This window comes from Miscanthus floridulus, chromosome 8 (assembly GCF_019320115.1).
Source record: "Miscanthus floridulus cultivar M001 chromosome 8, ASM1932011v1, whole genome shotgun sequence".
Lineage (NCBI taxonomy): Eukaryota > Viridiplantae > Streptophyta > Magnoliopsida > Poales > Poaceae > Miscanthus > Miscanthus floridulus.
The window spans coordinates 218,035,334-218,051,006 of NC_089587.1; the positions used below are offsets into that span (position 1 = coordinate 218,035,334).

The window sequence follows — 15,673 nt, forward strand, 5'->3', positions numbered from 1 at the left end:
GAAGACATAAAAGGCCATATTTTTGTGGCTTCGGCTTCACTACTTTTGATTAGTTTTGGCTTTAAAAGCCGTTTTCGCATGTGAGTGTTTGGCAACGGCACCACTACCACCCCGACATCTGGACAAATCGGATCCGTTGGATGCTCCATCTATCCGCAGAAGTTAGTTTCGCACGTGTCCTGCTAATTATTCGTATCCACCAAAAATGTCTTTCTATGTGCCCCATTAATTATTATTTTTTTATTTCGCGTTCTGAACACTTGTACGATCGCATGTTCCACTTTCTCTACCTCCACAAGAGGATGGCGCCATCGACCTCTCTTGTTAGACGTTATGTAGATTACATTTTATTTTGTTGCCCAACTAACATTGCAACACAACTATGGGACTTGTATGAAAATGAAACGCATGTACACACAGGACCGTCTGCGCCTACACCTGCTCACGAAACACTTGCAACATGAAAGCACTTTTTGTAACATACGTTTAAGCAAATGAAACATTTGGAACATATGCTTGCAACATGTGTATAGCCACTAGAACATATGCAACATCTAGATAAAAGCACTTGCAACATATGTCTGAAGTAGATGAAACATTCTGAATAGATACTTGCAACATGCATGTGTACCCATTGCAACATATGCGACATCTAAATCTGCTTTTGCAACATCCGTATCGCGCACACAGGGACCGCCTTCGCCTATGGGGACTGTAACACCTCTGGTGTTATGATCTGGTTTAGCACCACGATTTAGGCTTAAGAAAAATTTCCAAAACGAGTTTCTCGGATTTTTTTATTTAAAACGTACTTGTCGTGATAAGAAAATCGTGAGTGACTCAGTTTTGTGGACTCAAATAAACGCCCAAGCTAAATTACTCAGTGCACAAAGATATTTAGAAATGTCGGACAACAATTCGAGTAAATAGATAGCGAACGGTTTGTTCTATTAGATTAAGCATGAAAAGCAACTTTTATAAATAAAATAAAATCAATTAATAAATAGAACAATATATATATATATATATATATATATATATATATATATATATATATATATATATATATATATATATATACACACACACTCACGTGTTTATTTTGATAAGCACGCTCGGTTGAAAAGTTTTGGTCTAGTAATGTGTTTATGTTGTTACGTATAGCCTCATTTTAGTCCCATAATAATTGGTAACGTACCCACGACATAGCTGCCCGTCTGGCCGCTTCATAAGTTTACGTGGTTGGTGAAGCACGTAGCAGACGAGAGGTAGCGCAGCAGCTTCATTTACTTTTCCTAGCACGGTGTACTACGTACTCGTCTTGCTTGCAATTATGCACCGTCGTGGCTCTGCACCCCGGCACATCGTTTTGCCTGCGTCACTGTCATTTACTCCCTCGCTTGCGTCGTGTCTGAATTTTTAATGGGAGCACTGGCCTTGTCGTGCCCACGCCCCGCTAAGCGTCACCGTTCGACTGCCCGTTTCATCGCGTCATCTCTGCTGCAATGAATGCCATTGTCTGCCTTGCTTGTCTCTTCGGCCGAGGTCTTGTCCGTGCCAACCGGCACGCCCTGCCGGCCACGTTGGGCCAGGCCGTCCTGCCGTCGTGTTTAAGAAGTAACCGAGCCCGCACGCGTCTCCTTGCTTTTTCTCTTGAGCCTGTCTGCCTCTGCTGTCCTTTCGCATTGACGCCATGCTGCCGTTTCCTCTACCGCTGCCGTGTTGCACCATGCACGTGTCGTCCCATCTTGGTACCCCACGGCACGTTCCCATCGAATCGAGGCCACCCATCCGAGCTGGGCGACGAGTTCGCGGTGCTTATCCCTACAGCAGCCGCAGCGCCTCCGTCGTCGGCCTTGCCCCTGCCCTCGCGTACGCGCGCTCTGCGAACCGGTGCAGCCACGCTCCCTCTGCTGGCCATGCCGAGCCCCTCGCGCGCCTTACCTCCTTGCATCCTTTTCAACGCCTCTCTGATCTCAGATTCTTGGATTCTCCGCACAAAGCGCCTATTGGTGTCATCAAAAGAGTCATCCAACTGAAAGGTTATGTCTGTATTCATACAACAACGAGAAATCACATAGGAGATATTCATACACAGTTGAAGATGTTCTGAACCAGGCAATTCGGTTGTCACATCTGCATAAGTTCAACCATAGTCTAGCAGTATTCACCCACAGACAGACTAAATGAAAAATGACAAGAATCACCTATTGGACAGAGATATAGAATATAGATGTCCTAAGTGACCTTTGGTTTAAGGAGTAGCCAAATCGCTTTTCCTAAAGAAGCACTAAGCGAAAGATTTACAAAGGTGTAAATATGGATCATAGTTGGTACAACAAGTCAATGTCAGAATCTCTAGAGGACATCTTTTGCTGCCCAGCATATCACTGATAAGTCAATAGAAGATTCTTACAGCTACCAAATAATATTTGGCAGCACAGTGACCTGAGGAAGCATAAGAAAAATTGAAAACACACCATTACTTGGATTTGCTTAGCAGAAGAAGAATAGCTTGGCCAAAATCATAAAATGGTTCAGAAGGAAACAGCATAGGTTTGCGACTCTTGGCTATCTAATTCAGTTATATAATGATTTTTAACAAAACAAAGGCATAAAGATACAAATAGTAAAATTCATTTGCAAAATTCAAGGGTAAATCTAAAAGCAAAAAATCATTTGGCTAACTCCACGAAGGAAGAAGAATATGGTCGTCATTTAGTAGCATTCAAGTTTGACACTGCCACATCATTACAAACCTACTACTAGCAGACTGCAGATATACTCCTTTGAACTAGTTGGGTGTAGTCTCAATAAGATTCAGTGAATCACAATAAAACTGAGTATGGTTCTTGTCAACCTTTCCAAATTAGCTTCAGTATGTTGGATAACCCCTTCAGTCCTTCACGTTCTAATCAAATAATTGAGAAGTAATGATATCAAATTTAACAAATCATGAGATGAGAACCTAGAAGAGGTGTCCCTACAACCTAAGGTTCTGATTCTAAATAATCTCTTGGTGCAAACTGCAAAGGGATTCTGCATTCTCTGACTTCTGGTTCCATAGTTCATTTGTTACACCACATAGACTTACATAACATCTGATTCATGGAACTATCATCATCATGAGGTCATCCATGCAATTCCTTCAGCTTCTCTCAATATCTCTCTTAGAAAACTAAGTACCACATGTTTAAGTTTTTTCACGAAAGAATATGCAAGACTGAATTGTCCAAGGACAACTGCAGCACAGGCTAACAAATATAGCTAACAAATATAGCTAATAAATCCCTAAATAGTACTATGTGAATGTAAAAGTCAGTATAAAAAGCTCAAGAGCTCACTAGCTAGTTATATGGGTGGGCATAGAGATTTGGCATATGTAAGCTACTAAGAAAGTACTTTCTCCATTCCAAATTATAAGACGTTTTGGCTTTTCTAGATACATAATTTTGCTATGTCCTTAGATACACACTATGCCTAGATGCATAGTAGAAACGATGTATCTAGAAAAGACAAGATGTCTTATAATTTGGAATGGAGAGAGTAATAAATAAAAAATATTGCAAATTAAATTCTCCTGAAGTAGACAGAACTACCAAATATCAAATTGTGGACATAAACAAATCATTGAGATCAGTGCAGCGACCTACATCAATGGTCCAGCCATAGATTGGGCTCCAAGGGCCAATCGACAATGCAATTCGTCTGCAGCAGCAGTGACTAGTGCCCTCTCATTGCAACTAAAGATCAGCGTTCTACAGAACAAATTCTGCCACCATTTGGAACCCCACCCATTTCAAGGGTTCACCTCTGGACATATACTTGAGTCATTCGAAATGTACCTAGTTAATCCAATACATTGCACGATTTTCATTCCTGCGCCACGCTCTTGCCGACACCCTTCCCCTGCAAATGCTCCATCTCCGCCATTGCCCCAGCAGACGCCACTGTGGGCAATGCATCATAGGAGGATCCATTATGCCTCCTCCCCACACCAGTGCTGCTGTCAACCCCGAACCACCTCGCCACCCCGAGGAGCACCCCGGCCACGACGGCAGCCACGACGACGCAGTGCACGGACAGGGCGAGATCCATGACGGCGACGGCCCTGAGCCTAGCCTCCTCGACGTCGCACCGCGTGGCGGGCGGCGCGGCGCCGCCGGCGTCCAGGAGGCGGTGGCACCCCGCGGGCACGCACGCGTCGACGTAGAGGCTGAGCCCGCTCTGCGCCGCCCAGAGCCCGCCCACGGCGCCCGCGCAGGCGAGCCCCGCCTCGGCGACGAAGTGGGCGCCGGCCGCCGTCGAGCCCCTGGGCGCGGCGGCGGAGAGCGACGAGGCGAGGGAGGCCGCCGCCGCGGCGAGGAGGAGGAGGCGCGCGACAGCGAGCGCGTGCTCCTGGAGGTCCGAGGCCGGGAACGAGGCGGCGAGGAGGTCGGCCGCGCGCGCGAGCAGGAGGAGCGGCAGGGAGAGGAGGAGCGGGCGGAGGAGGAGGAGCGGGAGGTGGGGAGGGAGGAAGGGGAGCGGGAGGAGCGGGAGCAGCGGAGGGAGGAGGAGGAGCGGCAGCAGGGGCGTGGAGGCGAGCGGGAGGAAGGCGAAGGGGAGCGCGAGGAGCGGCGGGAGGAGGCGGACGAGCGGGTGGCGGAGCAGGCGGATGAGGCGGTGGTGGAGGGAGGAGGGCGAGAGGTGGGAGACGGCGGCAACGACGAGGTGGGAGAGGGAGGCGGCGAGGAGGGCGAAAGAGAGGGCGAGGTGGCACGCGAGCAGCAGCGTCTCCGCCATTGGGGTCAGTTGGAGCACGGCCGGGCTTCCGAGGAGGAGGAGGAGCGGTCGATGCCGGAGTTTTTGGGCACGGTAGCGGAGGAGGGAGCAGGGAACAGGGAGGCGAGAAATGCGGCGGGGGCGCGGTCAGCCCCGTGCCCGCGAGGACGGTGGAGAGGGGCACCGGTTGCCGCCGGTATTCGGTCGTCCCGGCATGGACCCGGTTTTCTCCGGAAGCACACACTAACATGAACTTGCGAGTTTGCGTGAACGTGCGCATGAATGAACGGGTCTCAAATTCTCACCTACAGGCTGCCAGAGTGGATCTACAATTGTAAAGCATTAACAGTATTGCTGCCAAAGCATTGGAGTACAAAGCCATTCAACAAATTCAAAAACGTTTATGGCCTATTTGGATCAAATAATTTGGCTTAGAATTCCATATTCCACCGCATTTCAAATCTTAATTACACACCTACGTCAAATTGAAAGGGTAAGAAATAGAAAGAGCGATTTGTCGCCACACCTGAGTGTGGACCCAAAAAAAAACTCCATACTGATAGAAACACTTTAATTAAGATCTAAAACGTAATGTGATTCTTGACTCTTAAAAAAAATATTCAATTCCAAGAAAACATATAGGCCTTTAGAGTTTTCTTGAATCACCTAGATTAGTCATTAGTCCCAACTCAGTCAAGTAAAGTTTAGTCCTATATTTTGAATACGTAAACTATTGAAATCGACTGAAGGTAAATTAGACTGGACCAAATAGTAGTCACCTTTTAATTTACCCGTTTAGATGGCCTAGGACTAAACTTTAGGTGATTATAGAGTTTAGTACAGTGATCCAAGCAGATCCTTAGACATGCTTTGCAATGAATTTCATTTGCACCATTTTGTACATTTGGACAGAAGTGTTGCTTAAATGAAGGGTGTGTTTGGTTGAGCTGTGGCTGTGGAAAAAAGCTGTTGTGGGCTATGAGCTGTGGGAAAGCTGCTATAGGCTGTGAGCTGTAGAAAAACTGAAAGCTGTTTGGTTAAACAAGTATAAAATATACCTTCTATCTTTATCTCTCTTGAAACAACTATGGAAGAGCTTTTTATTCCACTAATTTCGAAAAGTAGAAAGCCAAAAGCAGGGTCAAACCAGCTTTCAAAACTGTACTACGGAAAAACAGCTGCTTCTGAAAAAACCACCTGAAAAAGCAGCCTCTTTGGTTGGGCTTTTGACTTTTGAGGCCAAAAGCCAAAGCCAAAAGCCCAACCAAACGGACCCGAAGACCAAGACCCCACGATTTAATTTCACATCAGATGTTATTTTCAATTCACGTTTTCGTGAACTTATCAAGCATGATGTTTCTTCTAAGATATCAGAGCTTTCCTGAGATATTATTACTTTTTTCTGTCTTCGGCTAAACTATGCTAAGCTTCAAATGTTAAAGCACAAATCTTAAACTGTTACACAACTTAGTTGTATAAAACCAATACATCAAGTTTCACATAACCACTTTGACCAAATGAGTTGATCAATAGTTGGCATGTACCATAGAACTACTTTGGCACTTGTTACCACAAAGCTACAATTTTCTTGCAAAAAAATACCAACTATTTAGGGACCAGGTTCTGTGGTCCGAGTGCCAAAAGGCCCAAAATAGTTGAAGTTTTGTGATACGTGTCAAATATTATGGATCTGCATGTATTATGTAAAAATACTTGTAGTTCCGTGAAATTTTGTCAACCAATATTGTCGCTGTCAGTCTGTCACAATCTGTTTGAATAGGCATTTACAACAACTATTAACTCACAGACTAACTGGCCCCAAATTTCCTAATGATTTTTGTCAGACAAATGGTGTATGGTTAACGCCATCCCTAGTTCCCTACCTACCATTTTATCGAGCAATATTTCAATAGTTCATGTCAAAAATCCTAGAAGAATTTTGAACGTATCTATTGTCAGGTATTCTGAACTAGTTCTCTGAGCTTCCTGATTTCATGTTTCATACTTGCATTGCACCTGAATTTAGCGATTATGCATCAGGCAATCATCCCATTGCTGTCAGCGAATGTAGAAAACTGCAATATGTGGCTTTGTGTTGAGCATTCTCCTGAAAGAATTGGCAGGACGACAACCAATAAAGAAGATAGTGTGAGAAGGATTTATTGAAGAACTGCAAAAAAGGGAACTTTGGGGCTCAAGATAATACCAGTTTGTGTATAGGACTAAAGTATGCTCGTTATGTTGACAATTTTGACAGACCTTTTCCTAAATCAATAGTGCATATGGGCTTGCTTTGGCCTGCCAGAGCCTGACTGCCAATACCAACATAATGAAGAGCCATCCTTCGCAGATGAATCAAATAGCCAAGACTGCTTTCTCGGACAGACCATTCTCTTCAAACATGGATAATTGTCCCCTTTCATGGTGGTGGCAAAAGCCTTCAGTTCTTATGAAATAATAATAATCTAGTACTTCACAAGGGCTGGTATTACAGTATAGCAGTCTGATAAGCATGGAAAAGCCAGTTCAGAAGTAGGGTATCTGGCAAGCTCACGAGGAGTTCAGCCTGTCGAAAAGAGTACAATTGTAAGAAAGGGCGACACATGGATTTTTTTTTTTTCTTGAACGACTCGAGAGACGTGCGTCCAGGCACATGGTTTATGGTTAATAGAAGAATTTGCACTAAGCCACTAAACCACTAACCACTTGGCTGTGCACGAACACTAAAGATCACATTAATTTATGCCTATATAGATAATAGACAAGGTCATGTAAAGGGCGTACCCAGTGCAGAGAGCTCCTCCCGCTCTGTGCGGGGTCTGGGGAAGGGTGTCAGTGGCAAGCCTTACCCTCGCCTGTGCAATGCGAGGAGACCGCGACTCGAACCCGGGACCTTCCGGTTCACAGGCGGTAATAGACAAGGTCATGTACTTAAGAATATTGTTTGATTGGATTTTGGGCATAAAACCTACAAGATCCCAATTTAATCCTATCCATCACACTAAAATACTGCTTTGCTTATAGTATTTCAAAATCATTACTAGGACTGATTTTCCTCAGTTTCATCTGCTCCAGGAAATTGCATACTGGGGCACATGGACCCTTACCTTAATTTCCTTTCAGCAATGATAGGGAATTCCGGTGTGTTTCAGAAGTCATTGCTTCTGTCATGAGCCTAAATACCTTCTTGTTCATGTTTGTTTTCATGAATATCATCTTGCCACATGGATATATCCGACTGATACCAAGATCTGCAGCCATCCGTCTTACATAGAGCTTTTTCAGTAGTAACTGCAAGAGAAAGCACATAACACAACAAAGTAAGCCACTAAACTGAAATCATGAGCCCTGATCATAGCATAAAAAGAAACCTCCATATCACGGGGCTCCTTTCCGTATCGTCGACGGAGGTCTTCTGTAAACTGTATCAAGGTCCATAGGTCTTTCTCTGCAGCTTTTGCCGCTTCATTGAGCAACTCAACAGGATTTTCCAGATAACTTATGTATTCAGAGGGGAGACGTGGAGAAATGTTTATATCCAGCTGCCCCAAGAAAAGATTCACTCAAACAATGCTCGTACAAAATTGCAAAATATCATTATGTAATGCTTGCATTAGAAAGCTATGCAACTCAAATTGAGAAGTATTTTCAGGTTCACCTGAACATCTTTGTACGGAACGGGAACGAGGCAAAACTGATCAACCTGAAAGAGTTAGAGTAATCCTATCAGAATTATCATGGGCAATAGCATGTCATGCAGAGCTAATAGCTAGAACTTAGCTAAGAAATTACTCGATTGCTTTTATAAAGGAAAGCAATCATCCCCAACAGTTGTACTGTTGGAAACTGAAATAGCAAAATACAAATATTCTTAGCTATCCTTTCAGTAATCTGAAGGACTAGCCAAACTGCTTTAACTATCCTTCAAGTAATCTGAAGATTCTAAATACAATAATGTGCACCCGTGATGAATCAAGCAAAGAATAGACTGCCTTGCAAAGGGGAGGACATGATAAGGAGACTTGTACACAAGCTAGTAGTTCAGAACACGAATTATCTTCTCGGCCATGTAAGATGCATCTCACAATTCTGAGAAACAGTTAGCTCTACTGATGCAAATTTGCAAATGTGTAGCAGATGATTAGATGAATTATTAGTGAAGTTTGTCATATCTGACTTCAGTGTTACCAATGTGGTAAGAGAAACCTTTCAGAAGTTGGTAGCCAGGTAGATGTTTCTACCTTCTCTCTCTCCAAAAAAGCTCAATTACAAGTGCATTGGGCATCTCCTACAGACTCCACATCCTTGATCATTCCATGAAAAAGATAGAATTTGTCTAGAAATTAGCAGATAGGGATATGTTTTAGCAGTTTCATTTAGGATTAAGCAAAGTGTCAATGGTTTTTTGTGGTTTGGATGATACCTGGTGGCACTCTAAGGCCATCAGCTCTTTCAAGAGCATCAGACATGATAAGAGCATCATGTGCAGATCCCTCCCAACCAGCAAGCACATAGGTGAATCTGAGGTTAAAGTCCACGGCTGCCAACACATTTTGTGTGATGGTGTGCTTCCTGACTCTAAACGTAGCTTGCATCTTCACAGGCACTCTAGCTAAGACATGAGTACCATCAATTGCTCCTATGCAGTCCTAAATCAACAAAACATAAGTGCAAGTGAACATTGACACTAAACTAATAATGAATGAGACCTATATATGACAAGTTATGGATATCAACCTTGAAATAGGGGTACCACCTTCTGCTCTCAAGGATCCTAGGATGGACATTGGTAGTAGGAGGGACAATCAATTCATTCCTCAGCTCTCCTACCGCATATAACACCTTCTAGAAGAACCTACTAATTGTCTCTGCGGACCTCCTGAAGATGAGGTCAACCACCCTAAACCTCTCATTATGACCAACAACATGCAAACACATGGCTACTTGTTCTTCAATAGATGCATGTATGTTGTTAGTGACAAGCTCTCTACTACGGAAAAGGTCACAAAGTTGGAAAAAGGGGCCCTCTTCATTCTAAGAAGGTCGACACAGTATACATCATCAGATTAATAGATGTATCTAAGGTTGTTCATCCTCTGTTTGTCCCTCTTAGCCATGGGACCATAGGTGTCTGAGCGCGAATCTTCAACTCTCCTCCTAACCACATGAAAAACCAAGCAGCCACTGCAACAACCACAGCAGTGGCAGCCCCGCGCCTAGCTTCAAAGGCCATGTCTACCAACAGGATGGAGGGCAACATTAGAAAGGGAGCATGCAACATGGGTGTGTACTGCTTAGCAAGCAAAAAAAAATCAGATAAAATGAACTATGAAAGACGCGGCTGCCACACCAAATGGTGCTCCTCCAGCGTATACTATTACACAATCAACATCACTGATCTCTAGGCACTTTACTCATTGTGTACAATAAAATAGGCATTAACATGTACAAGATCTACACAAAACATGAGGTATACACCAAATACGAATCATTATGTACAGATCTAAGCTAGGAACAGGTAAATCAGGTATAGCATCGCACAGATCTGAGGTTGTTAAACCAAGAGCCCTAATTTCTTCGCATTACAAGCAAAATCCATAAACAAATCAATAAAATCGACACTGAAGAAGGAGGAGGGGAAGAGCGCAGGTGGCATATACCGTCGAAGCGTCGGAGGAACGAGAGAAATCCACCGACGGTGGTCGCCTCGGTAGGGCTACCGAGGTCGAGGGGGAGATAGAGGGGAGTTCGCACCAGAGCTATGACGGAAGGAGAGGCGAAGAGTGAGGGCGGTAACCCTAGCCGTGACCCCCGCACGCGCTTTATCGCCAGGACGGCCTCATCTCCCGCACTCTCTGAAAAGGTTCCCGCCAAGCACCGAGCGAGCATGCACCGAGAAGAAAGTGGGGATCGAGAAGACGGCACCGTCCAGAATGGAGGAGGGTATCTGTACGAGAGGAAGTAAGGAGAAACGTGTGAGTAGGACAACAAAACACAGACTGAAATACACCAAAGAGTACGGGATGGGTCGTATGACGGTCCGATTCAGACAACCAATCACGCCCTATATGCGCATGCCTTGTTGTGATTATGCCCGGATCCTATGCTACTACACTATACTGTAAGTGGATCCTACTGCTACTACACTATACTGCATGTACACGGTACACTGTTGATGAACCAGCAGAAAACATTGTCACGAAGAAAAACTTCTAGTTACGAAGAAAAACTTATCACAGGGGAGCTGGTGAAACGTGCTTTGTTTCTCTGACAGCCCCGCACAGAGTACTCCCTCAGTCTAAAAAAAAATACAATTTTAGCATAGTATTACGATTTAGTAACTTGAGTTTGACCAATTATAGATTAAAAAATATTAATATTTATAATACTAAATAAATATTATTAGATTAAACTATAAAATATATTTTCATAATAAATTAATTTAGAGCTATAAATATGAATATCTTTCACTAAAAATTAATCAAACATGAACCATTTTACATGGTACGCAATCCATAGTTATATATATTTTTTTACGGAGATACAACATTGCCTCAACATTGACAGCTTTCTGTTTGTTTAGGGTTGTTTGGCTAATAAGCCATGACTGAAAATACTGTAAGTTGATTTGATGTGAGAGAGAAAATACTATTAGTTGACTGGAAAAGCGGGGCATATAAGCATCAGGCCTTGTCCGGATCGCTGTTCCAGCTTTTCAGGTGATTTGAGTAATTTGACAGCAGGAAATGTTCCCTTGCTCAGTGAACTGTCCCTTCAGTTCATGCACCGTGGCATGAGCAGCACTAGCATTTCAAAATTTCGTCGAATAGAATAATCGAAAGAAAAGAAAAACAAAAGAAACGAGCTACCGCAAATGCACTGGGACGTCGATGCACCAAAGAACCACAAGCCAAAGCTGCGCCAACAGCCACGGCATGTAGCAATGGAGTCACTCACAGGAGTGCACCTGGACTACGGCTAGCACTAGGGGGAGGGTGCAATGCAACGACAAACACGAAAGAAAGATTTGTATAACGACGAATCCGCGAAAAATCTCATCACAGGGTACGGCACGTCGGCAGGACAGCATTTACATGTTTAGAAACTGCAACAAAAGAATTCCAGTCGCCACCACCAGGTTATATGCAACCCCACCACGATGTCCAAGAATCTTGCGCCCCCATGATCGACGGAACACAACCAGCCATCCATGGCATGCCATGCCACACGCGCCAGCGAGCGCCTAGCAGTGCTGCACGCTCGGTGGCAGCGGCACGCCCGCCTTGGGCGCCGCGGTGGCAGGGGCCACGCTCGGCGGCGGCGGCACGTCCGCCTTGGGCGCCGCGGTGGCAGGGGCCACGCTCGGTGGCGGCGGCACGTCCACCTTGGGCGCCGCGGTGGCCGGGGCCACGGCAGCAGCGGAGGTTTTCTTGGCGTGCTCGGTGCGACCGAGCTGGCCAGGGCTGAGCCCGCCGGTCGCGGCCGCGGTGGCCGGGGCCACGTCAGCAGCGGAGGTTTTCTTGGCGTGCTCGGTGCGGCCGAGCTGGCCGGGGCCGCGCCCGCCGGTCGCGGCGCTCCCGCTCTTCATACGGCCCTTGCCGAGGTGGTACTGGCAGAGGGCGTAGCCCATCAGCGTCGTCTGGCTGCACCGCCACCCGCGCCCGTTCTTCCGGCTGCACCGCGACCCCGCCATCAGCTTGCTTGGGCTCGGCGGCGCCCTCTTCACGCCGCCGCTGGTATTCTTTGTCACTTGCTGCTTCTGCTTCGTCGCCTTCGCGGCCGTTGTTGCTGTCGTTGTCACTACCGCTGCTGCGCCGACGCCGTTGTTGCTGAGAAGCTCTCCGGCCTGGATCGTCACCGGCTCCGGCACGTGGCGATGGAGACCATTATTCTCTAGGCTGCAAAGTGTGTGTAATGTAGCGTGTTACCGTTATGTATGTGGATGCTGGGTTTGACGGGACAGAATAAATGCGACCAGCAAAGAAAGAAGCAGTACATGTACATTATACAGTAAGCACAACACAAGGATAACTACTAGTATAGATCACAGCATTGCAACTGCTGAGAGCCTGAGACTAAACTGACGAACAGCGCTAGGAAATTTTAACCGTCCGGTTTTCTTGACCACAGCACTGATGCCGGAGACAATAGAGACCAGAACCTATTCGTGGCCTTTGAGTGAATGATACGATGGAGGCCAGCACAGGCCCCTCTTCGTGCACTTCATCTGACTATCTGAGTCCATCGATGCATATATACAACTCCAGGCAGGCACGCATTGCAAAGCACTAATGCCTGACGACAGAAAACAAAGTGCAATGTGCAAGTGAACTGGACTGTTTCATGATGCGGCGCGCACAACCGCACATGGACCATGTTTCCCGAAGCACCAGAGTTGCACTTGCACCCATACAGATCGAAAGACCGAGTTGCACTCATTCAGATCGAAAGAACATGGACAACGCAAGGCGCAGATCGAAAGAACATGGGCAACGCAAGGCGATCAAACAAGAAAGGTCCCGATCAAAAGAACATGGACGACACAAGGCGATCAAGCAAGCAAGGAAGGTCCTGATCAAAGTAGCGAATGAAAGAGGTTGCACTGGATAGATAGATGCATGCACATAGGGGTGGCAGGAGTAGTGGCCGGCCGGCTCCACACACACACCCTACATACATGGTACATGAGGGCTTTGTCTGGCAAGCAAGTGAGGGCATTAATCGATTGGACTGATGTGTCAAGCTGGCATTGCCCACTATAGTAGTGTGAAACAGTGAACCGAAGCCCTGAAAATAATAATAATAAGGGGCCTTGGATCCTTTCCTTTTTTTTTTATTTTTCTATTCGTAAAATTCCCACAGCTATACGCAAGCCCACCCGTACCATACCATACCCACGAAACGAAACGGACGGCACACAGCACGCACAGGCACAGGCAGCAGCACTTTCTCGTTCTGCTCCTGGCTGTCACGGTTTCATTTCAGGCAGCAGTTCGTTCGTGCTCATCACATACCTGCTGCGGCCGTCTGCAGGCCCCTGTTGTTGTTGTTGCGCACCTAGTACACCGCTGCTGCGCTCCACCGCACCGTCCTGCAAAAGCAGTAATCCAGGAACATGCGGGTTAGCTAGATCTGCCGCCGAGCCCACAGCCCGTGGGTGCAACGGAAGGAAGACAACCTTTTTATTTCCCCGATACGAGACGAGACGACGATGTCCTAAGAAATTCTAGGAATGCGTACGCGGATTGGAATCGATCGAGAACAAGAGGAAGAAGCTGGTAGCAGCGAGCGAGCGCGCGTACCTGCGGCGGCAATGCCGGGCGCCTGAGCGGCGAGGAGGAGGGGCGGGCGTCCCCGAGATCCGCGGCGGAATCATTTGTTGCGGGGTGCAAGTGCAACTCCCCCTCCCCTTGCTTGTCCCCCGGAGGCGGAGGAGGGCGCTCCTGATGATCTCGCGACGCAGGCTGGGGTGCGGGGTATGGATCTGAGGGCAGCAGGTAGGCGAGAGGCTGGCCCGGAGGCCGCCTCCTGATCCTCATGCGCGGGGCGGGCGCCGGGCGGAGCGGAGGACGAGGGAGACTGACTGGGGCAGTGGGAGATTTGGGGAGGGTGCAAATCGCAGGGGGGGGGGGGGGGGGGGGGGGGCATTCCGTCGGGGAGGGTGTGTGTGGTTCCTTCCCTTGGTGTTTTGGTTGGCCTTTTTATGGCTGCATCTCGCTCATGGTCATGGATGCATTTATTTATGGGAAACAGTAAATGCAATGAGGGTGGTGTGGTGTGGTGTGAGATCTTGGTGCAGTTTCGTCTCGCCTCGCCTGCCCATTTTTGTTCGATCCGTTGGGAGGAGAGACGGTGGCGGACGCGCACATCGATCGATCTACTGCTAGACTAGAGGAGAGGCCAGGAGGGGAAGATGGCGTGACGGCTTCAGTGGTAGGCTGCTGCTTTGTTTTCGCATGCAATACACCATCTCACCATGTGCACTGAACTGCTCTAGCTATTCTACAGGGGCGGGGAGAGGGCCTGGGGTGCCACCGTGCCAAGGCAAATGAGATTTGCCCCATTGCTAGGTGTACAACGGTACAAGCAATGCGTATTTTCCACAACCAGGCACCGAGTATGTACAATGTTGTGTTGGAAGTAGCCTGTGTGTGTGTGTGTGTGTGGGTGGGGGGGGGGGGGGGGGGGGGGGGATGAAAGAATTATATTCATCTCGACATAAAGGAGGATTTGGAGAGAGAGGGGCGGCTGGTAGTAGCGTGAGTAGTAAGAAGAAATGTTTCCATCCGGAATTTAGGTTTAAAGGTTCAAACCTTGTGTGAGATTCTTCGAAGCAATACTAAAGCGATATTACGTGTTGACCACAAAACCACCAGAAAATCCATGTAACCACTGTTACCTACTTTGGAATGCCATGCTGACCATAAAACCACTTGAAATCCATGAATCGCAAAAAAAAAAAAACTTGAAATCCACGTAAACACTGGTTACATGTGGATTGACGTGCTGACCACGAAACCACTTGAAATCCACGTAACCACGGTTACATGTGGAATGCCGTGCTGACCACGAAACCACTTGAAATCCACGTAACAACTGCCACCTATGGAATGGCGTGCTGAACACGAACCATTTGAAGAAGAAAAAATGTTAACTTTAAAATTGGCATGAAAGCCAAACTTGTAGTAGTCATAGTTTCTATTGAGAGCCAATAAACGCAATATATTTCTAGTAGTACGGATATGTATTAGTGGTTCGACAACAATTGAAGAGAGCTACATAGCCATAGACAATTGCACCACAGAGTTATGGCTTTCGGCTTACTTTGGCAACAACGCGCATTCATCCAAACACAAAAGATGCATGGTCATGTTTGTAGAGCCAAAGCAAACACTTGAGGTGTTGTATAGTT

The 15,673-nt window shown here is 46.6% G+C and overlaps 2 protein-coding genes across 2 annotated transcripts; both read right to left on the reverse strand.

Annotated features, from left to right (window-relative positions):
• Positions 1 to 3,588: 3,588 nt before the first annotated feature.
• On the reverse strand, positions 3,589 to 4,902 carry LOC136474986 (uncharacterized). Its single transcript, XM_066472546.1, has one exon. It carries the CDS (start codon positions 4,780 to 4,782, stop codon positions 3,874 to 3,876), a length of 909 nt encoding a protein of 302 aa, XP_066328643.1. The 5' UTR covers positions 4,783 to 4,902; the 3' UTR covers positions 3,589 to 3,873.
• A 6,983-nt stretch (positions 4,903 to 11,885) lies between these two features.
• Positions 11,886 to 14,383, reverse strand: LOC136474987 (uncharacterized). The gene is made up of 3 exons (XM_066472547.1): positions 14,064 to 14,383; positions 13,776 to 13,852; positions 11,886 to 12,659 (listed from the first exon to the last, which is right to left on the reverse strand). Exons 1-3 carry the CDS (start codon positions 14,298 to 14,300, stop codon positions 12,005 to 12,007), a joined length of 969 nt encoding a protein of 322 aa, XP_066328644.1. The 5' UTR covers positions 14,301 to 14,383; the 3' UTR covers positions 11,886 to 12,004.
• Positions 14,384 to 15,673: the final 1,290 nt, after the last annotated feature.

Bases quoted from the DNA above. Each gene is read 5' to 3' on its own strand.
- LOC136474987 (XM_066472547.1), bottom strand. From the start codon at position 14,300: ATGAGGATCAGGAGGCGGCCTCCGGGCCAGCCTCTCGCCTACCTGCTG. The intron at 13,853-14,063 runs GTACGCGCGCTC...CTGCTTTTGCAG, and splicing joins GCCCGGCATTGCCGCCGCAG to GACGGTGCGGTGGAGCGCAG. The intron at 12,660-13,775 runs GTATGTGATGAG...CACACTTTGCAG, and splicing joins CCTGCAGACGGCCGCAGCAG to CCTAGAGAATAATGGTCTCC.
- LOC136474986 (XM_066472546.1), bottom strand. From the start codon at position 4,782: ATGGCGGAGACGCTGCTGCTCGCGTGCCACCTCGCCCTCTCTTTCGCC.